Below are 22,968 nucleotides of genomic sequence, written 5' to 3' on the forward strand. Positions count from 1 at the left end.
CACTTCACCATTCCTATTACGAACCACATCCCATAACCCGAATCAGCTCCATCATTAAAACACGCTTCATCAAAGTTTAGCTTGAAGAAATCTCCTTGTGGTGGCTGCCATGCCTGACTTGCTGGAACCGGAACTATCACAGGTACACTTAGATGCTCCTGCGCCTCATGAAACTCTCTCAAATAATCCAAAGCCCGCTGGTATGACCGTGATGGATGTTGAAAAGCTCCCCCATGCAACACAAGCTACAATATTTGTAATTTCCTCCTTAAGAATAAAGGATTAAAGGTTTCCTATCCTTTAACGTCAAATCCATATATATATATATACAGGGGCGGAGCCACCTTATGCATTGGGGGGGCCATGGCCCCTCCAAACTTTTTTAAAACCTCTCTAATTATAAGTAAATCTAGGCTACAATCATTTTGAGTTAAGAGCTGGCCCCCACAAGATTAAAAGATTGGCCCCCCCTCCAACACATCACTCATAAAATTCTCCCCACCCCAAATTCTAACTGTGCAATCATAAAAATTAACCCCTCTTGTCTTTCCCATTCTTCTCTAAAGCATGATATCCATGTCCATATATTTTTAGTTCTTAGTTATTCAATTTTTGTCAAAGGATAATACTGAGGTGTAGTACATTAGATTACCTGATTAAACTCATATATATTGAATTTAATTGTACTTAAAAATAATATCATTGTTTGTATTTTATTGGACATGTTAAATATGTGCTTGAATTTAATTGAAGAACCTAATATATTACACTTAAAACATTGTACTTAAGTTTTACACTTTCTCAAAACTATTACAATATCTCCTTCCACTTTACAATTCCACAAAAGACTCTCCTCATCACTTGGTGCTCTCTCTTCAGTTTCTTTTCATTAATTCTTCCACAGGATGCTCTCATGTAATCACATTTTCATTAGTTTCTCCCTCTTCCTTAACAAAGAGTTTTCTTATTTAAAGCTAAGCAAATATTGAGAAATACCAACTTTTTCTTCTTCTTCTTCTTCTTCTTCTTCTTCTTCTTCTGCAATTTTGTTGTATACTTATATTTGATTTCTACGAATGTTCTGGACTTATGGATTTTCAAAAAAATAGGAGAAGCTCAAAGAAAAAAAAAAAAAAAGACTTAAGATGCTTAATTGGTGGATTAACTTATTAGTATTTTGATTTTTGAGTGCTATAGAATCACACTGACAAACAAATTCTATCAATAAGCTTGTGTTATAGATATAATGTACTTTGAGTTTTTCGTTGAATCAAAATGATAGTTTTACCTTGGCCCCCCCCAAGCAAAAATTTCTGGCTATGCCCCTGTATATATATATATATATATATATATTTTCAGTTACTTAACTTCCTCTACCGTTTGTTATATATTAAAAAAAAACTTATACTTTTTATTTATTTATTTTACATTAAGTTATTCTATTGTATTTTATATTCAATTTTTTTTGAGAGAAATTCAATCTATTTTATATTCAAATTTGATAACACAAATTTGCTTATATAGTTATACTGTTATAAATTGATAATTGATAATGTAAATGAATGTCTAATTATTAGTTCCCTAGTTTTTTTTTTTTTTGAGGAACAAATTAATTCTCTAATCTAATAACACAAATTTTTATTTTATTTTATTTTATATTATCATGTAGTACAATCTAAACTTGAATTATTGGTATGTATTTGATTTTTTTTTCTCATTATTATTTTGTGCATCATGATAATGAAAATAAATAAATAAATAATCACTATCATTAAGAAGTTGTTAATAATAATAAAAAATAATTATGATACTAATAAAAATAATTACTAAGTCAAAAACTATATTATAATAATAATAATAATTATTATTATTATAAAATAATAATAATTTTATTAAATAATCATATATATATATATATATGTATATAAGTGCAAGCCAAACATTAGTTTTTTCAAATTACTTTCTAACCGTTTTTACTAAATACTTAACTTTTTTAAAAAGCTCAATTCCATTAAACACTTTTTAAAACCACACCATTTTTTTAGAAAAGCACAACTTTAAAGGGGCAATGTTTAGGGACACAATAATTCACAATTTTTGACACAATTTACCACAAGATAAATTGCAGTAAAAATTGTAGATTATTTTGTGTCCCTACCATTTTCTATCTTAAAAATCTAATCAATAATGGAGGTATGTTCATTCTGCACATAGGACCTTGAGTTGTTGGATTAGAGTATCCAACACATATATGATAGACTTGGCCTTGTCCAATAATCAATCAGTCAATTTTAGTCAAAAAGAAAAAATGATGCACACTCCTTAAAAATCTGATCAATAATGCAGGTACATTCATTCTGCATATAGGACTTTGAGTTGTTTAATTAGAGTATCTAGCATATATGATAGACTTGGCGTTTCCCAACAATCATTTAGTCAATTATGGTCAAAAAGTAAAAAATGATGCACAACCACCAATTGGACAAGAGCGTCAAAGAACCATCAAATTGATAGAAATTATTTGAATTTATTTTTTATTTATTTGAGAAAGAGAAGTGATACCTCTATAATATTTTCACAATATTTTTACTACTACTAATAACTTGCAACTTAAAATTTGTTGTGAAAATATTGTAGATATAACATTTTTATTTGAAAATTTGAATTTTTTTTTTTTTTATAACATGTAATTCATTTTTTATAAGCAGAGCATGAAATTTTTTATTTTTTATTTTTTATTTATATAGATATGGTAGAATTTAAATATATAATGTCAATGATTGTTCTTACTAATAAGATAATATACCAGCTGTTATTTTTTTTTTATTATTATTTTTTTGCAAACGGTTGTAGAGTATACAACACGTTTGGGTCATATTTTCCAAGAATCATTTAGTCAAAATGGCTAAAAGCAATTAATGATGCACCCCCGCCACTTGTTCTGTCTCTCAAGTTTACAGAAATTTTTTCTCAAAAAAAACAAAAACCAGTTGACAGAAATGATTATACTACTAGAGTTGTTTAATTTGAAAAAAAAAAAAAAATCAACGAAGAATCTTATTTGGAGAGCTTGTAAGGGCATTTTAAAGACTCGTGTGTTATCATTCGAGTCTTTAACAAAAGGCATTGTCCTAAATTTTCTTATGCTCACTCATCTATTCATGCTTTGAGGTATGAAATTTGTTCCCTGGATAAGTTACAACAGTGTGGGGGGAGGCATTTCATAGGCATGGTGGATTTTGCTTTGAAGCGGCTATATATTCTAGAAATTGGAAACTTTTGCGACTGTGGTGTGAATGCTGTCAATGCTAACAACGTTTTGAAATGAAAGTCGTGCCAATGGAATATACCATGAGATTATAATAGGACCATGAGTTGTTTGTTAGATTAGAGTATCCAACGCGTATTCGATAGACTTGGAATTGTCCAACAATCATTTAGTCTATTTTTGCCAAAAAGACCCACTACTTAGATAGGAGCGTCCAAGAACCGTCAAGTTGACACAAATTACTTGAAATTATTTCTTTGAGAAATTGCATTTTTTATATAAAATGTTATTCCTTTTTCCAAGAGGATCATGTAATTTTTTTTTCTTTTATACATACGGTAGAATTTAAATTTACGGTGTCTTTCATATTATTCTTATCAAGAAGTTAAAACTATAAATTTAACTTTATTTTGGGTTTAGTGTCACTTCTTTTAATTCAACACAACATATGTATTAACCATTGATTGCAAAAAGAAAACTCATAGTTCTACCCAAATCGTAAAGGTGTATACCAAGGTGTTGAAAATGGAAGAAATGAATACACCAAACCAAATCAACATGTACCTAAATATAAACGCAATCATATTGGTGGTAATATAAAAGAGAAATGTACACTTTCAAACCAAATCAAGTAATACAATGAAAAAAGAAAAGAAAAAAAAGATAACAATCTGCCCATCTTTACTCCATGTATATCGTATTGGACTCCAATGGCAAAGCAATCCTACTTACAACCTGTTCATAAAAACTAAATTTTTTTTTTAAAAAAGGAAGGAAAAAACCAAAATTATTAACACATTAAACTAAATACAACAACCACTATTATAAACATAGTGAAATAAATAATACAAAGAAAAAAACCAAAGAGAGAATTTGATTCTTTTTGTAGTACTAAACTACCACCAAAACAAGGGTGGGAAAAAATTGAGAGACAATCTAAAAGAAAAAGAAAGGTGTGGGGTATTTTAAAATAGAGATAGTGTGTACTCACTTTTAGGTAATGCATCTAATGGGAATGAGATAGTGTGTACTAATTTGATAAGTAGTAAAAATTTGATGGCAAGATGATTAGATTGGATATGCCACGACATTTACACCCATTAAAAAAAAAATCAAAATTGTCACACTTTAACACAATAACCAGAAAATTTCTTTTGTTTGTGTTACTATTACATTCCATTTCCCTTACCCTGAAACATGGGGGTTCTAAAAATAAAATGAAAAACCATGATTGAGAGTTTAGGATAAATTACTTGTGGTTAGTAGAATCTTCTACTAAACAAATTGTAAAAATTAAAAATTAAAATTCTTGACTGAATAAATTTGAAGTTTAGATTAAATTTGAAAACCAAAGTAAAAGTGGTCCTATTTTGTAAGCAATGTTGTACATGTGAGTTAGGGATGTATTTTTACCAAGTTGCCTTTCAATTTTGTCTCTACTTAAACCTAAGTGTATATATTATTTTTAAACCAATGAAATGTCCAACCAAAATAAGGGTAGATTTTGTTGTGTAAGCGAGATTTAGAATATACAACACATTTGGGTTGTTTCTATAAAAATAAAATTAAAAATATTTGGGTAGAATTTTCCAAGAATGAGATTATCCAACACGTTCGGGTAACATTTTCCAAGAATGATTTAGTCAAGATTGTCTAAAAGCTACTTAATGATGGGAAAAACTATCATGCACCCCCACCACTTGGATAGGAGTGTCCAAGAAATACAAAAGTAGTTAGGTGTTCTTGTCTCTCAAGTTGATAGAAATTTATTCTTAGAAAAAAGCAGTTGACAAAAATTACTTGTCCAATTTGACTATAAAAAAAGAAGCTGTTGAACTTATTTCTTTTCTTTCTTCTTGTTTGTTTTTGTTTTTGAACATCATATTTTTCTTTTTCTAGTGTTGAATGACATGTATTATTGTTGCTATGATTTTTAGTTCTCATAAACTATTAATTACTAAAGATTCATGCTTGTTTGGGATGCATTTATAAGCTGACTTATTGCTTATTTTTTTTTAACAGCTTTTACCAAATACTTTATTTTATTTTATTTTTTAAAAAACCCAATTTTATTAATCACTTTTTAAAACTGACACTTTTCAAAAAAAATGAAATTTCAAAAAATTGAACAATAATGTAGGTTCATTTATGCCCGTGGGGCCATGAGGTTTTGGATTAGAATATCCAAAATGTATATGATAGACTTGCCATTGTCCAACCATCATTCCATCAATTTTGGCCAAAAAGTTAAATGATGCACACTCACCACTTGGATAGGAGCGTACAAGAAATGTCATGTTAACACAAATTACATGAATTTAATTCTTTGAGAAATTGAATTTTTTTATAAATATAGTAGAATTTGAATTTATGATATCCACTCCACTTCTTGATGATTATTTCTATCAATAAATTAAGATACCAACTAATTTTTTGTGTACCCACACATTTGGGGAGTATTTTCCAAGAATTATTTTGGTCGAGATTGGCTAAAAGCTATTAACTCCCACCAGGCCCACCACATGGATAGGAGAGTCCAAGAGCTGCTAAAGTTGTAAGCTGTTCTTGTCTCTCAAGTTGACAGGAATTTCTTCTTTAAAAAATCAGTTGACAGGAATTTCTATACTAGAGTTGTTAAATTTGACAGGAATTTTAACGTCATTTTGTTTTTCGTTTTTTAGTGTTGAATGACATTTACTATTGTTGCTATGATTTTTAGTACTTCAAAACTTTTAATTGCACCATCGCGCACTCTTGACATGATGGTCACTTCACAAGTATAAGTGTTTGTGGGGGATAAGGGCTGGAGTTCAAGTTTCTAGTAATGAGTTTCACATACATATACACTTAGATTAGGTTAGAGTAGAATTTCTATTTTGTATAAAATATATATATATATATATATATATATTTATATATATATATATTAATTGCTAAGGATTCATGCCCGTTTGAGATGCACTTATAAGCTAGTTTATTGCATATATTTTCTACTATTTATGGGTCCTACATACGTCACCTACTTATTGGATTTAATTTAAAACTAAATAAGTTGTTTCCAAACAAACACCTAGAAAGTTGTTGAATTTATTTCTTTTACTTTTTTTTAGGGCCCGTTTGGTAATGTTGTTTAAGTTTTGTGAAAATACGTGAGTGAAAAAATGTTTTGGAAATACGTATTTTGTTGTTTAAACAACAAAAACTATTGTTTAAACAACACAACCAAACAGACCCTTAACATCATATTTTCCTTCTTGAGTGTTGAATGGCATGTAATATTGTTGCTACGATTTTTAGTTCTTAGAACTATTTATTGTCAAAGAAGATTAAGTATATGAGAAAAGTTAATGGATGTCTTACAGCTATTGTTTTATGAACTATTTTTAGAAATATTTTATAAGAAAAATGATAAAACAATTAATTTGTTTACGGATATTATTCGAGTCTAAATCTTTTGTCCCACTTTTCTTGCTCCACTCTATACTCTACCAATAAAAACTTATCACGTGTTCACCTAATTAATTAAATACTATTATTATTGACTTATTAATACTACCGTTATTAATTAATAGTAGTATTTAATTAACAAAAAGTGCTTAAGTATGGAATAGGATACCATTTGATGAAATTTATTAATTTAATTTGTTTATCATCTCCGTCGATGTTGAGGGTTTGTACTTAGTGATAACTAATAACTATAACAAACCATGGGAAAAATAAGAATCAAATTACCTATACAATTTCTTCCTTAAAAAAAAAAAATGCCTATACAATTTTGTATAATCAAAGAGGATTTGTGGCAAGAGAGAAAAAATAATTCCCAAAAGGGGGAAGAAAATATTTTCGTGCCTAAAACATGTAACTGGGGATTGATTTATGGTTTACTAATAATAATAATAAATATATTTATTATGATTAAATTTTGCATTCACACACTAGAGTTTGACTGTACAATTTTGAATGATTTTCTTATAAGAGTTATGACGCTGAAAAAAAAGGGAGAAATATACTAATAATGACTAGTAACTATAACAATACCCTTCTAAAATGTACCTATAAAATATCAGTCTACACCAACCTATATAGACTATTACGATGGATTTCAGTTCCTTCAGCTAGTACCAGAAAAATAATTTAGAAAAAAAAAAGGGTTATAAAATTGGGTTAATATAGTTAGACTAATATTTGGGCATATAAAATATTTGGATTTTAAATATTAATTAGTCATTCTCCTTGCCTAATCAAAATGACATTCAATACGTTATTAACTACTTTGACATAGATTGTCAACCTCAAAGGGTGAAAAACTTTAAGGAAATGGGAAACAAAAGTGTTAATAATGAGATGAAATTACCGGTAGATAAGGGTAAAAAATTAGTAATTTTGCTATCATTTTAGTTTTTCAATCACACGTTTGTTTATATTAACAAAAGCAAAACACATAATTTAATGAAATCCTTCCCCCTAGGCCTTTTTTTTTTTTTTTTTTTTTTTTTTTTAATTTGAATTTTTTTTTCTTTCATTAGGTTCTCTAAAATCCAATCTCAGTTAACTATTGACATGCATACATTGGCTGATTATGCAAGATATTAGTGAGCTGATCGTCCAAACTAAGAAGCTCTGGAAAACCTGTAAGGGAGAAAAAAAAAAAAAAAAAAAAAAAAAAACTCTCAGAGTGTACTGGTGTGGTGCTAGCTAAAGACCCTTTGATGATTAAGATAGAACCTCACAAAAAATCTCTAAAAACTCTAAATGTGTAACAATAAAATGAAAATATGGGTTAGAATTTCGTCAAGTAAAGATCCCCATTGTATTGACTTCTTGTTGTCCGACATTGCCATTGAATTCAGATAGAGATGACAAAGAGCAAAGGAAGGATGTGGAATAATGTAATGTGTAGAGTGTGGAGTGGAGGAGAGAATTTGGGTCTGGATTCTATAATTAAAACCGGTTCGTGGACGGAGCTATATATGGACTAGGGGGGGCAATGGCCCCCCCTAAATAAATAAAAAAAATAGTATATTAATAAGTATTAATTTTAGCAATTTTGTTCATTAAAATTATACTTTACCTCCCTTAACAATGCCATCAATGCTTTTAAGAGTATTAAGAGTAATGTTATAGCTACAAACATTTTTACAAACTATTTAGGTAACAAATTTTTATTAGTTCGCACATTTGCATCAATTTTTACTTACCAATAACCACTCACCACATTCTATCAAAAAAATAAAAATAAATAACCACTCACCACATTAGCAATTTGTAAAATTTTTGTAGTTTTAGCATTTTTCACCTTTTAAAGGCCATAAAAAATTAATAGATTGAATCTAAAATAAAATGTGCAAGCCCAAAAAAATTAGCTTAACAACAAAATTTACCAACAATAAAGCTAAAAAAAAAAAAAAAAAAAAAAAAATTAAGCACAATCAACATATTTTACCCAAAACAAACATGGTCCTTTAAAAAGTTTTAAACAAAAATCCTTAGTGGTAAAGTAGTAGAGTCAAAGGCTAGAGCTATCGTACACAACAAGCAGCAGAGCTGCCCCCCTTAACTCCAAGCCCTGGGTCTATCCCTGAACTTGGTCATAGTGATGTGCAATCAATCCATTGAACAACCCAAATCCAATACAATCTTCCTAGTTGGTTTTCATGGGTTGGGTTCTTAAATATTTTATTCCCTTCAAATTCAGGTAATTTTCAATCCAAACAAGTTGATCCAATTTACACTATCAAATATTATAAAGAATATATGTATTAAAATTTGTTGATTTAATCATTCTATATTTTGTTACTTAGTTTAAATTTGTTACTTTGATAGTTAGTTTTGATCAAATCGGATTATTATGACTAATTAAATAAATTGTAATATTTGTGGAAGGAAATTTTTATATTTACAGAAGCAGTGAAACCATTTTTTGCATGGGCCACAGAAGTCTTTGTTTGGAAGGCAAAAGGGCAGTTAAATTTCGAAACGATTATGTACAGTACTTGTATGTTCTAGCGAATAATGTTGAGAACTCAAAATTATTATTATTTTTTTTAAAAAAAAGGTGATAATAGGTGTTTTGAAGATGTTTCATTCCATCCCATAGATCATTTATCGAAGAGGTTCAAACTATCAAAAGTAAAAGGGACGAGATCAGAGCTTGTAGGATCATGCATAATTCATTGGACTGCAAAATGGCTTTTCCAAAATACTTTTAGACTTCACAATTTGGCTTCCAAACATCTAAACCCATCACTTACAAAGAGTTACAACTGAATGCTTGATTAATGTGCTCCCTATTGAGAATATTCAGTTTCTCTCAATTCTCTGCTACTCCTTGTCAAGGATGATTTAAGGATAGAAATAAATTCTGAATTATTGAATACGTTAGAAGAATTGCTTCTATGTTGGAGCAGTGTCATATTTCAGATTTCTTGGTACAGAATTATGGAGACAATGATAATTGTTATGACAAGGGAATTGTTATTAGGGTGGTAGAATCTTATGTTTCTATTTGTTTTGAGCAAACTCATAGCAAAAATATTTTCCATTGGAAGATCGATAGATAGTTATCTTACCCTTATTGCAAGGGGTGAGAACCCTGGTGCAAAATTTTTTCAATTACTTGCAGAAGCATTGTCAAAAGATGCTCGGCATTATGATGACAACCTCTATAGAGCCATTGAACATGTAGCCCAAGGCACATAAATTTTTTCATTCCTAGTGATGATTACATTTTCTGAAAATTGAGTTTCTAAAGACCAACAATCATAAAGCTCAATGTTGTCTTTTAATGGATATTTTAAAGCTCAATGGCAGCTAAATCTCTTTAGACAAATTTCAAATCTTAGCATTTTATCAATGGACTTCAAAAACTTGTAAACTCATATCTATTTCTGCCACACAAGCACTTCAATTTAAGGTCCAATTGACCATTCTTTTGGGACCATTTATGCAATTACACCCTAGCTTGATAAACGAAGAAAGATCAAGTGGATGTAAAAATACTTGAATACCATAAATTATCACAAGAAACACATGAGCACGTGATGAGGAACAATCGGCTGCCCTTGAAAATCACAACATGATTCATCCTGCTAGAGCAAGTAAATGTTACTAAGTCAATGAGAGCTTTTGGATCAAATTTATATAATATTTAAAAGCTGAAGTGTAGCATTTATTGTTACATGCTTTTGGGAGTGTGAAGCTATTCAACCTGTGTGGAATCAGGATTTTAGATGGATGGATCGGGCCACAACCTCCCTTGGTTCATTCCCCCGATTTATTTGCTCTAATACGAAACCAACCTCATGCAGCAGAACTGTTTGCTGTTACTGCTTGATACGTATGGACTCGACGCAACAAAAAGCCTATTAAGTGAGGCCATTATAATTTATACCTCTGAATAGGTTAGCTGATACTAGGGATGGCAATTTAGATCCGACCTGCGGATACCCGGTCCGGTCCGACCCTAATGGGCCGGATTTTACCCGGTCCGATAAAGAATAGGGTCGGGTTCGGGTTTTATTAAAAAACCCTAAACCCGACCCGAAACCCGACCCGGTTAAGACCCGGTTATATTATATATAAAAATTACTAGATTACCCTTCTATATATATATATATATATATATATAGTTAAACCCTAAAAATTTCATTTCCTCTCCTCAGTTCAGCCTCTCACGCCTCTCATCTCCTCAGCTGTCTCAATCACTGCCTCTCATCTCTTCATCTCTCAGTGATCTCACACGCACAGCCACAAGCCGTATGTATAGCGTGATGAACATCACGAACTCATAAGAAAAAAGCTAGTAGGACTCCCGTTTCTGACAGATGGAAGTACCGATACCAGAATAGCTAAAGATCCTCGCCGTTCCGACAGATTTAAGAAGGGAAGGAGGCTGTTTCGTCCTCGCCGTTCCCGTTTCTTTCAAGTCTCAACTCCGTTTCGTCATCGCCGTCGCTGATCTCGCAGTGTCTCCATTTTTTTTTTTTTTTTTTTTCTGGGTTCAGTTCGCCTCAATCATGTAAATTTGTGTTTGTGTTTATGATTTCTGAAAGGGAAAAATGAAAATCATAGATCTGAAAATTTTGTGGTGAAAATGTAGATCTGAAATTTGTGTCTCTGATTTCTTTGTTTGTGTTTGTGTTTGTGATTGTGTTTGGATCTGTGTTTGTGTTTGGATCTGAAATTTTTTTTTTTTTTTTTTGGTTGGGTCACGAATTGGGCCCAGTCCTTTAACGGGGCCCGTGGGGCCCGCGGGGCCCGGCTGAGGCGGGTCCGGGGCCCGGGAAAAAAACCCGCTTAGTTAATGGGCCGGGTCCGGGCCATGGGTCTTGGCCCGCGGGTCGGGTCCGGATATAGAAAAACCCGGCCCGAACCCGACCCGTTGCCATTCCTAGCTTGATACGACTAAATGTCATATGCTGGAGTCTAAGAAATTCCACAAGCCACCTGTGAAACAACTTCGGCCAACCATACCTGTTTGGAAACCTCCTACTAATGAAACTTTCAAGACTAACTTTGATGGTGCAATTTTTGAAAATGAAGGAGAAGCAGGCATAGCTGTGGTAATCCAAAACTCCTATGGTGAGGTCATGGCTTCTCTGTCTGAGAGAATCCCAATACCATCCTCGGTGACTGTCCTGGAGATGCTAGCTGCTAGAAGAGCAGTCTTATTTGCCAAAGAAATTGGGATTAATCACTCGATTTTTTAGGTGATTCTGAAGTTGTTGTCAATTCTCTTTGTTAGGGTGAGTTGTTATTTATTTCTTTGGCAAACTGATATGGCACATAAGACTGTGGCACATATTAGTTTAGAGTATTAACGCGCCACACTAATGAATAGAACATACATTGTTCGTAATGTAAGTATCATTTTGTTGAATTATCATATTCTCTTCTCCTCTTCTAGACTGTGGCGCAATGTATGGCCTATGACTTTAATATTCAGCCAAAAGGTACACTATTTATACAGGTGAGTTGTTATTTATACCAGGATGCGTCTTAAAATTTAAAATCAGGACCATATTGCACTCGGCCTCACATTTAGTGATTTGCATAGCAATACTATCTCCCTTCCCAAAACCACTTCTCTGCCATGCCCCCAGTATATAGAAAAAACTAAAAGCCTTCATACAAGTTGTGGAAGTTATTCTTGCATTGCTTTATCTCCTGGATTTGCAGATAGCAATTCAACCAACATGGATGCAGTGGTTGCATTTGCTGAAAAACCCTTGTCAACCATTATTTTTCATTGCCTTTAATGTCTAACCATGTTGCAATAACCCTCGGATGATTTTGTTATAGGTGCAATCGTTAGGTGAGCAACCATTCCCATCCATTTTCTCAATCTCAAGCAACTCACACGCTTCATCTATTAGTTCTTCTTGGCGATGCTCTTTGATCATAATATTGTAAGTTGGAACATCAGGCTGCAATACTTTGGTAGGGAGACTATAAAAGAGTTCTCTATTGTAAGTTTCCCAACATTACACAAACCCTCAATCAAGACGTTGTAATAATTCACAATATTATGGTTCAACCTTTTGTCTTCCATCTCGTGAAACAATGTCATTGCCTCAACGATTTGTTTATGGTTCAACCTTTCCTCTCCATTTCATACACCAACCCCACAGCTCCAGAAATATTACAATTTTAGTGTTTTTGATATGATATGATATGAATTTGAAGACCAATTTCTAAGTCGGATAAAAATTTAGAGATTGTTATAACTGTTGTTCTCTTAATTTTTTAAATGATTCACCTGATTAATTGGTGATTTATTCTGGCAACATGAGTCTTTATTTTTATATTAGTCACAGGCCCTGCAAATGCGTGGGACAGTTAAAATTTTTTGTGCCAATATATAAATTTTTTTGTTTGGTAAAACGTTTTGGTGCTTCTTCCAACCATATAACAAAGTCATCAACATAAAGAGTTTGCTTCATGTGGCCCCGATTTGTCATATTAACTAATTTGAGTGTTTGTATGAAAATATATATATATATATATATATATTTCTGACATAGTATATGGAATAACTTATATATTGCAAGATGAGTTTCACCACCAAGGATTAAAAAGGAATAAATTTCTTTCTTACTCGTGCCAAACTAATTTCAATAAGCAACAAAAGAGAAAATATGTATTCTTATATCACTTCCAAGTGTTTTTGGCTTTAGGCTAAAAAAATCCCTCTTGAAATGAGGAAACGCTTAACAAATTTTCTTTTGCATTCAAATGAAACATAAGAAACAATGAAGTGATTACCTTTAAAAGAAGTGTGCATTTATACAAGAAGGCTAGAAGCACATAATAGAAGGGTCCGGCTCCCCTCCAATCTTAAAGTCTCCCGTTCTCTCCCATTTTAAAACTGATGAAGGACACGTGGCAATAACAAAAGCCAAAGGTTACAAAGAAGCCACACCAAATTCAATTTTTTTCTCACCTAAGAAGTCTGACCACCCTCTTTCTCTCTCTCCCCAACAAGCCTTTCTTCTCTTCTTTGCCTCTCTCTTCTTCTTCCTCACCACCGCCACCTGAGCATCATAGGCACCGAAGTCAAAGCTTTCCGGAGAAGAAGGGTAAAACAAGACAATGGATTAGGAAATTAAAAAAAAGCAAAAGATCTAATTGACAAACTAAGGAGAACTTTAATTAACACAATTTGGTAGCATATCCTTTGTCCCAAAAATACACAGGTGATCATCATATTCATCTCAATAAAAGCATTGTAGACAAAAGGTGTATAATAATTTATGTAAACACATTGAAACCATATTGCAAATTGTCTAGAAATATGAACATAACAAAGATTTAGCCATAAAAGGAGTTTAACATAAACAACTACAATCCATTTTGACATAATAATAATGTCATAAGTGACCATTGAACCTTACAGCGGCTCTTTCCCCTGCTAGCGTAGGAACGGTGCCGAGGATAGCTCTTCGATCTTCCTTGGCGGTATCCGGTAACGCTATAAGACAAGAAGGCAATGGTTGCTCGACGAAGCTCAAGGGATTCGGCAGTCCGACGTAGTGCGTGATAGGGGAGTGACAGCGATGGATGCTCTTTGTTTCCCAATACTGAGCTGACAACTAATTCCATACTAAGAAGTTAAACACCATCAAAAAGCTTTGTTGAATCTTTTCTTTTGCTGATTTAAAGTCTGTTACTTATTCACAACTCATCATTGACCATGGTTGCACAAAGTCCTGCAAGAAATTAAGAATTAAGTGCATTATTATATTATCACTAAAAGTAGATAAAATACACTGATTAGTGTAGTAACCATATAGAAAAAACCTACACACACACACACATATATATATATATATATATATATATATTTGGTGGGTGTGTGGATAATTTAGAAAATACCTACACCAATAATTGCAGTTTTGTGGAATTTACATATTAAGAAGCACTCCAAGCCTTTACCACATGAACATGTGCACTGAGGGGGATGGGGACCAAGGTAAATAATCTAAAGTATAATCCAATGCCAGCAATTATACAATAAGAAGATATTTTTCTACTAAACATAGGGAAATTGATTCTTAAAAAAAAATATAGAAAAAAAAGGCAATTGTAAAGAGACAACATAGTGTTCCAAACGAAATTATGAAAGTAAAAATATCAAATAATTCATGGTAAGACAAAGAACACATACAATATGACATCAACTATTTTTGACAACCAAAAGAAACATTTGAAAGAAAAGCCAAAGCCTACCAGGCAACCACAAAATACTACTAAGAGTTAAAGTTTGTATCATCCATCAACATTCTTTAAAGTCTATGATACCATTGCAAACTTATTGTCCTTGGGGTATGTGATGCTGCAATGCCTTAACCTTCAAAGGTTTATGCATAATTCAAGAATAAGATTGGTCTTAGCCAACCATAAGATAATGATACTTGCAATTTAAAGCTCCACTGTAACTCTGATTTAGATAAATGCTTTTTTTGCAGCTTACAAAGTTTGTTGGAGCGTTGGGTGCTTCGGATCCGATATTCTTGCGGGTATGGATCAGGCCATAAGCGACGGCGTGGACGTGCTTTCGCTCTCTCTCGGCGGTGGGTAAGCTCCGTATTACAGAGACACCATCGCAATCGGAGCTTCCACGGCGGTTGAGAAGGGCATTTTCGTCTCTTGCTCTGCCGGAAACAGTGGGCCTATCAGAGCCTCATTGGCCAACGTGGCACCCTAGATCATGACCGTTGGAGCCGGTACTATGGACCGGGACTGCTAGCTCTGATGTGGGTTTTGTGTTTTTGTACTCGTTGTGGGTTTTTTTTTTTTTTTTTTTTTTTGCTGTGGACTGGCGGTAGTGGTGGTAGTGGTGGTGGTGGTGGTGGTGGTTTTCCGATCTGTTGTGGGCAAGTGGACTTGTATTTGTGTTTGTGGCAGTGGGCTTGTGCTCGTTGTGGGTTTCTTTTTTTTTTTTTTTTTTTTTTTTTTTTGTTTTTGCTGTGGACTGCCGCCGGTGGTGGTGGTGGTGGTGGTGGTGGTGGTTATGCCTGTGGTTGACGGTAGAGGTGATTGAGGTTGGTGGTGTAATATTTTTTTGGTAGTAGAATATATTATTTTATTGTAGTAGATATAATATTTTATTGTGATGTTTATATTATTTTATTATGTTGAAAGCTAAAATAGATCCACTGCTGCAGCATGTGTATAGGTAAAATAGATAAAGTAACTTTTAGTGGAGCTAAATTGCTAAAAATTTAGCTCCACTGCTGTGGATGCTCTTAGCACTGAAAAACACCTCAGATTTGTAAAAAATACAATCTGTCAGAAAGGTCACAATACCAAAATTTTCAAAACACTATCTTGCATATCATCAGTACCTTGAACAATAGTAATGCAATCATTGCAAACAATAGAAGAGGAATAGGATCCAGACTTCTTGCAATCGTTACTCCTTTATGATACCTTGGAACTACCCCTCCAATAAGGCCAGAGACGAGATAAAGGCAAAGTATCCCGTAACTTAAGCCATAGTGAGGGAAAAGAAGTTTAATCCAATGAACCATTCAATAGAATCTGATAAGAAACCGAACAGATGCATTTCTTAATCAAGTTGATTTGATGAGGACTAAATTCAAATTTTCCAACACATCCACAACAAAGTCCCAGCTAAGTCCTTCATAAATTTTCTCTTTAACAAAACCATGGCTGACAACAGAAACTAGGTAACAGTCCCCACAGGTTATACATGCATGAGCTTGGAGATCTTGACTCAATGCTAACTTTTTAGCTGAAGATAAAAGAATATGTGTGGGGGAATTCATGAAATCATCCATTGCATACCATCTTATACAATCATTGGAAGAATATAGTGAGAATAAGAGTAATGACATTGTGAATAGAAAGTCTTAACCTTCTACAAAGTTTGGTCTCCATAGAGAGAGTGAGTTATAAAAAGCAGTAAGATGTAGATTGGAAATGATAGCACATACAAACATGCACAAAGATTCACTCATTCCCAAATCCTACTTCGACTTTCAAATTTCATACTAAGGTAAACCAAGTATTATGGGGAAAAGAAAAAAGAAAGAAAACTCTGACAATGAAACAGAAAGTCCCTTTATATTGTTGATGACATATTCATACATTTCCAACTAGCTACTCAAATGATTTAGCAAGAGGCACAACTCCACTGATGCTTTTTTCCTTTTGATAACCTAGGAAACATTTCTAAAGAAGAGTCCTTTGGGCTTCCTTATAGCTAGAAAAACCTATGGGCAATTGACCCCACCCACCAAAACTAGTTGTTGGGTAAACCATATTAGTTTTAAGTTGATGTCTTCGATTTACATAGTTTTTCACTTTATTGTTTTCACTAGTGTTAGCCTTTGGCTTCTACTTCACAAAATTGTGTAATTTTCCTTTTCCTGATAACTAAGTAGAATTTCTTTATTGAACTATTTATGTTCACGATGATGAATACAAAGGGCCAAAAAAAATTACACAATCAAACAATTGTGTAATAGAAAATAGAAATCCATCAACAAAAGATTAAGTCAAACAATTGTGTAATAGAAAATAGAAATCCATCAACAAAAGATTAAGAGAGAGAAAAGAAAAACAATTGTATGAAATGGAGTCAACAAAACATTACACCTAAGCATAAGTACTTCATTGGGAGTAAAAATGATGATGCAAATCATGCTAAGGAAGGAAAGATAACAAAATAGATTTGGGAGGTATGAACAAGTCATTTTCAGTTCTTATTTCTAAATCACCCAAAGCAAGCAATACCAGCTAGAGAGCTGCTTTCTCGTTGATTTTCAGTAAGAAGATACGCATTGAAGGCAATAGAATAATTCAAATGTACAAGCAAAATCTTTAGATTAAGTAGATTACATTTGAAAAAATGAGAAACTATTTGAATAAATAATACAAGGAGAACATGAAGAACATTTAGCGTAAGTGTGAAAACAAGAAGTTAAAAGAGGTCGCCATAAAATTGTCAGTATAGAAACAATTGAGCACAAATATCTATACTTTGTAGATTATAAGTGGCAGGAAACATGAATACGATAATACATTAAACAAAATTTGAATTGAGGACAAACAATTTTAAGTATATATGCTATCAACTAGACTATCACCTCAATATAACTGACAGTGACCACAACCTTGATAAGCTATTTATTGTAAGGATAAAGCCACTTGATTAAGGTAATGAATCAACAATAATAAGAATTTATAAAACAATGTCAAATTCATATCTAATGTATGATATTATCTGTACCAAGTATATATAAAGAACAAAATGAAAACCATTAAAATAAATAAACATGAAATGCATCTTACCTATTCTACAAAACTGCACCATTGGCGGCTTTGTCAAGCAAAACTAGACTCTTAATGTAAGAGTCAACAAAAGTATTGTGATCTTCAATCATCCTAAGATCCTTAAACTCTTTGCTCTCAGGATTCCAAGAGACAAGTTTTCCTTCATTAAATACTAATACAGCATCCCCATTCCTCCTAAAACCAATTGGCCTTGGCATGACCTCTCCGAAATCAACATCAGCCGTAAAAATGGTGTCCAAGATGATGCAACACCATACTCTTTCATCACCTATAAAATGAAATGACGACGACCATGCCCATCGTGACAAATATACTGCTTTTCATAACTATAGGCAATGGAATTCCCATATACGTAAACAGACCCATATACAGAAGCAGAACTGTGCAATAACTCACCAATATTTTAATTGGTATCTTGAAGTTTTGGCAGCAGCTGTATATCGTGGAAGATCTCGTTGGCCAAATTGAACACCAAAACAAAAGTTTGAAATCCATCATCAGTGACTCTGTAAGCAACCTAATAGATAGCCCCATTGACAAATGCATGTGGCTCAGGACGACATAAAGTACATATGCGAAACAAACCAGTCCTAATCACTCTCCATTCATCAGAGGACAATGAATAAACCTTGACCTTGAGTTGAGGATTTGCAAGGTCAAATCTATCTTTTGAAGCAGTCACAAACCTGACCACTCTATAATCTTTAGCTTTGGGATCAAACCCAAACCCAAGAAACCTGTTGTAGGTGGCACTGGGTGAAGGAAGGTTCACTAACTTTCTAACACAAGGATTCCACCGACATAATCTTTCACTGATAGAGATAAAATGTAAATATTCAGAAAGGCAGAGTAGGCCGTCACAAGTTAGAAAGCACGGGTGCAACTCCAGGGCCGCCGCACCCGCACCGGACTCGCGGCGACGCTCCTCTGACTAGCCGATTCGCTTTTTTTTTTTTTTTTTTTTTTTTTTTTTTTTTTTTTTTTTTTTTTTTTTTTTTTCGCTTCGCGCCAAAACCAGCCGATATTGGCTTCCTTTTCCCTTTCTGAACCTACCTATTTCGTCTTCTTGCTGGGTCTAAACTCAAAGCCACACTGTTTCTCCTTCAGCTGGGTCTAGACTCTAAACTCAAAGCAGCTTTATCTTGTCTTTGAAAGTTTTTGGAAAAGAGATTAGCTAGAAGACAAGGAAATACGTAAGAGAGAGAAGATAGGGAAATACGTAAGAGAATTGGTAGGTGGGGCTAGTTTTAGAGTGGAATTAGAGTGGAATGTCTAAAGAAAGAATTATGTATATATATATATATATATTTTTTTTTTTTTTTTTTCTAATCTATGAGCATAATCTTTTAGTTATTATCTACTATTATTTCTAAATTGGTATATATTTATAATTATATGAAAAAGTATGTTTAATAATATAGAAAAAATAAAAATAAAATTTTTTTTAATAATTTTTTAATCGTCCACCTCGCCGCACCTACACCTTACTTTTTCAAAAATTACCGAGTCCTATACCTGCATCCGAATCCAAAAATGCACCCGTGCTTCATAGGTCACAAGTACCCACCACATGAAATGGAACGTGGAAAGGGTAATCAAAGCTGGAGTGTTGGGTGAAATGAGGGTAATCTTCATTATGAAATACAGAGGATACTTTTTGAATCTGTGGATAGAGGCAGAAGAGAAGGAGGTTTTTGTTGTAGGAGTAGTGGAGATGTGTGGAAATGAAAGTTGAGTTTTGGATTAGTGATTTCCATTTTGAGAGTGAGGTATAGATGTTTATGGATTTTATGGATAGGAAAATGAAAATATGGGTAAAAATCTCATCAGGTAAAGAACCCCACCCACTTTGTGAGAGCCCAGAGCACTGTTCCTGGACTATTTAAGTTTTTCCCTAGACTGAGTTGTTGTTTGCCATTGCCGCTGAATTCAGAGAGAGAGAGAGCTAACAAAGAGGAAAAGAAGGTTTTGGAGTACTGTAACGTGTAGAGTTTAGAGTGGGAGAAGGTATTTGATATCAAATGATACCATGTTATCGGTATCAAAATCCGATAAGTGTGAGACATGCCAGCAAAAAATAACTATCACACTAACAAATAAAAGACGTTTTAGTGGGTAGTTATTTTTACAGACATATCTCTCATTTATTGAGTTTTGATATGGATGACATGGTATCATTTAGTACAAAATACTTTTTCGTAGAGTGAAGGAGAGAGAATTTGGGTCCAGATGCTGGCTGGACTTAAAAACCAATTCCAATACAATGTTCCTAGTTGGGTTTCATGAATTGGATTTGTGGGGGACTTGGGCTTGGATGTTCGGTACCAACCTACCAAGCTTAAGCCCAAGATCAGCTTGAGTAGCTAAGGTTAGTTAGGGGGGATTGAAGTTGGCCTGAACCTTGTGGGAATGGGCCTAGCCTAACAATAAGTATGATAGGGACTAGATGGTAATGTTTGGGGAATTCGTTATGTGTTCAGGCAGATCTCAATCCATTACTGACCTATAAGACAATGGGAAATCAATGAGGAGATAGATAAATTCAGATCAGCCTCGAGTACTAGTAGTGCCTTTAGGGAGTTCGTTGCTAAACGTAGTTTAGTGGCAGGAACAAGTTTCGAGAGAATCTTCAAAGGACATGATTTTCTAGGGATTATGGGTAGTAGGAACACATGGGAACTGGTGAAAAGTAATGATTTGAGTCCTACTAAGGGGAGTCTATATAAGGGAATGAGAGCAGACAGAGAAAATGGGTTGTTTTGAGAGAGGGAAAAGAGGAGAGAAGGCAACATAGAGAGAGAAGCTGAGCGAGAGAGAGAGAGAGAGAGAGAGAGAGAGAGAGAGAGAGAGAGAGAGAGAGAGAGAGAGAGAGGAGAAAGAAAAGGGGTAAACACAGAGGGGATGAAAGCACAAAGAGAGCAAAGAAAGTAAGAAGCAACATCAAAAGGGAAGAGGGTGTTGATCTAGAAACCACAAGGATTCTAGAGGTTGGGTGGTCTAGGCTATGTTTGAAGCAAAACCTGTAGGATTGTAAGGAAGCCCCCAACAAATAAATTGGGAGCCCAAATCCGCTGTCCTAAAAAGTAACGTACATAGGTTTGGGGCACCACAAGGTTCTAAATTCTTTTTCTTCTTCTTTCAAATTCAGGTAATTTTCAATCCAAATACACTAATTGCATTTGGTGTTTGGACCTTATGTTGAAGTTTTAGTCATCTTAGAAAATTTGGATGAAGAGTGATGGTGGTTGGCAACATTAAGCTCTCGACTGATAGACTAATTAAGTATACAATGTAAAGTTGTTTAAATCCCCACATTTCCTTTAAGTAAATGGTTAAGATGCTACCATATCTTCAATCCACAAATACAACCCTAAATTAGTCTATCAAAACACTAAATAAATAGATAAAAATTTATCTATCCTAAACATTTACATCTAATGTCGTTCAACTTCAAGATCATCAACAACCATAGCATTGATAAAAGCTGTTGTTGAGAACTGTTTTTTCGGCCCAAGTGGCATTACTTCATTGGCACCCCATGCCACATCAACATATTATTGGTTTTTTTGGGTAAATCTATTTAAATCCCAAAACAGGCTCATATCTCATTCAACTACATGGATTCGGCTCACATGACCCGCAAGATCCTTACTTCAAGAGGCGGATTCATGGTCCACATTTCCTCTTCATCAATTGGGATCATAACCCTCACGACATTATCAACATCAACATATGGATTGGGCTTAAGCAATGAATCAAAGCTCATAGCCCATATTACCTCTCTTACACTCATGGCAAGCGGCTTCTTCAACAAGAGACCATATTTACACAAAATGACAACAAAACCTGAGGTACGTCATCTCATCTTCGGCTTATGACCCAAGCTTATAAGTCTCTTTGGGGAAACTTTGGGAGTCGTGGTTTGGAGGGCCAAGAGGTATGTTCAGTAAAGCTCCAGCGGTTTAAAGTTAATAAAAGAAACATGTTGCTTGGTGTGTCTTCTCCAACTCCCTAAACTCTAACGAGTCCGTGTGTAGCGGGTAACATATGGTAAGCATCTCTTATCACGTAGCACTTAAAATGGTAGAATTCCCCATTGCTCTTTTTCTAAAGCTTAATATTTATCATGTGACAAATACTCAATATCTCCAGTCATCTAACTGCTGGGTAACTGCTCATTCAATCCCCAGCTGTTGCTATGCAAATTTGGAAACTTCATTATATTATTCTACATAAATCTCATTACTTCTTTCAGCTAAAATCCAACTCAAACACATGGCCTATTCTGATTGGCTATCTTTTATATACAAAATATTCATGATATCTTTTATACCTAGTTGTTGTCTGCCACAATCAAACCATATATGTCTCTGCCAGCTGCTAGAGCAGAGCATTAAATATTCTTCATGCTTACCAAGATTATGTCACAACACAATGAGGCCTTGACCAAATCTCCAAAGCTTCATTAACCTTCAACCTATCCTTCTATTACTTGCTAGAAATGTGTTGTAATGGAACCTTGGACCAAAAACACAAACACTTGAAAAGGAAACATTTCCAGTTGAACCCCAGCAATGCATTCAGCACTTGACATCTGGCTGGAAGTGATATCATCAGTCATTTAATGCTGAAATCCCAGCAACCAGCTATTATACCTAAAATAGCAAGATATCCTTCAAAAAGATCTTATCATTTTTTAGCCAAATCCATCCAATAAATGCTAAAATTGCAGCAACCAGCTATTATACCCAAAATAGCAAGATACCCTTCAAAGAGATCTTACCATTTTTCAACCAAATTCATCCAATAAATGCTGAATATCCACTCCAGCAGTTTGAAATCACCCATCTGACCTCATTGGCTTCTGCCCAAAGCAAACA

The 22,968-nt window shown here is 33.7% G+C and overlaps 1 protein-coding gene and 1 pseudogene across 1 annotated transcript; one reads left to right on the forward strand and one right to left on the reverse strand.

Annotated features, from left to right (window-relative positions):
* The first annotated feature begins 9,250 nt into the window (after positions 1–9,250).
* LOC115952325 lies at positions 9,251–10,419 on the forward strand (annotated as a pseudogene).
* A 7,671-nt stretch (positions 10,420–18,090) lies between these two features.
* Positions 18,091–21,881, reverse strand: LOC115952333. The gene is made up of 3 exons (XM_031069495.1): positions 21,721–21,881; positions 18,674–18,900; positions 18,091–18,401 (listed from the first exon to the last, which is right to left on the reverse strand). Exons 1-3 carry the CDS (start codon positions 21,879–21,881, stop codon positions 18,091–18,093), a joined length of 699 nt encoding a protein of 232 aa, XP_030925355.1.
* Between the last annotated feature and the right edge of the window lie 1,087 nt (positions 21,882–22,968).

Source organism: Quercus lobata, chromosome 1 (assembly GCF_001633185.2).
Source record: "Quercus lobata isolate SW786 chromosome 1, ValleyOak3.0 Primary Assembly, whole genome shotgun sequence".
Lineage (NCBI taxonomy): Eukaryota > Viridiplantae > Streptophyta > Magnoliopsida > Fagales > Fagaceae > Quercus > Quercus lobata.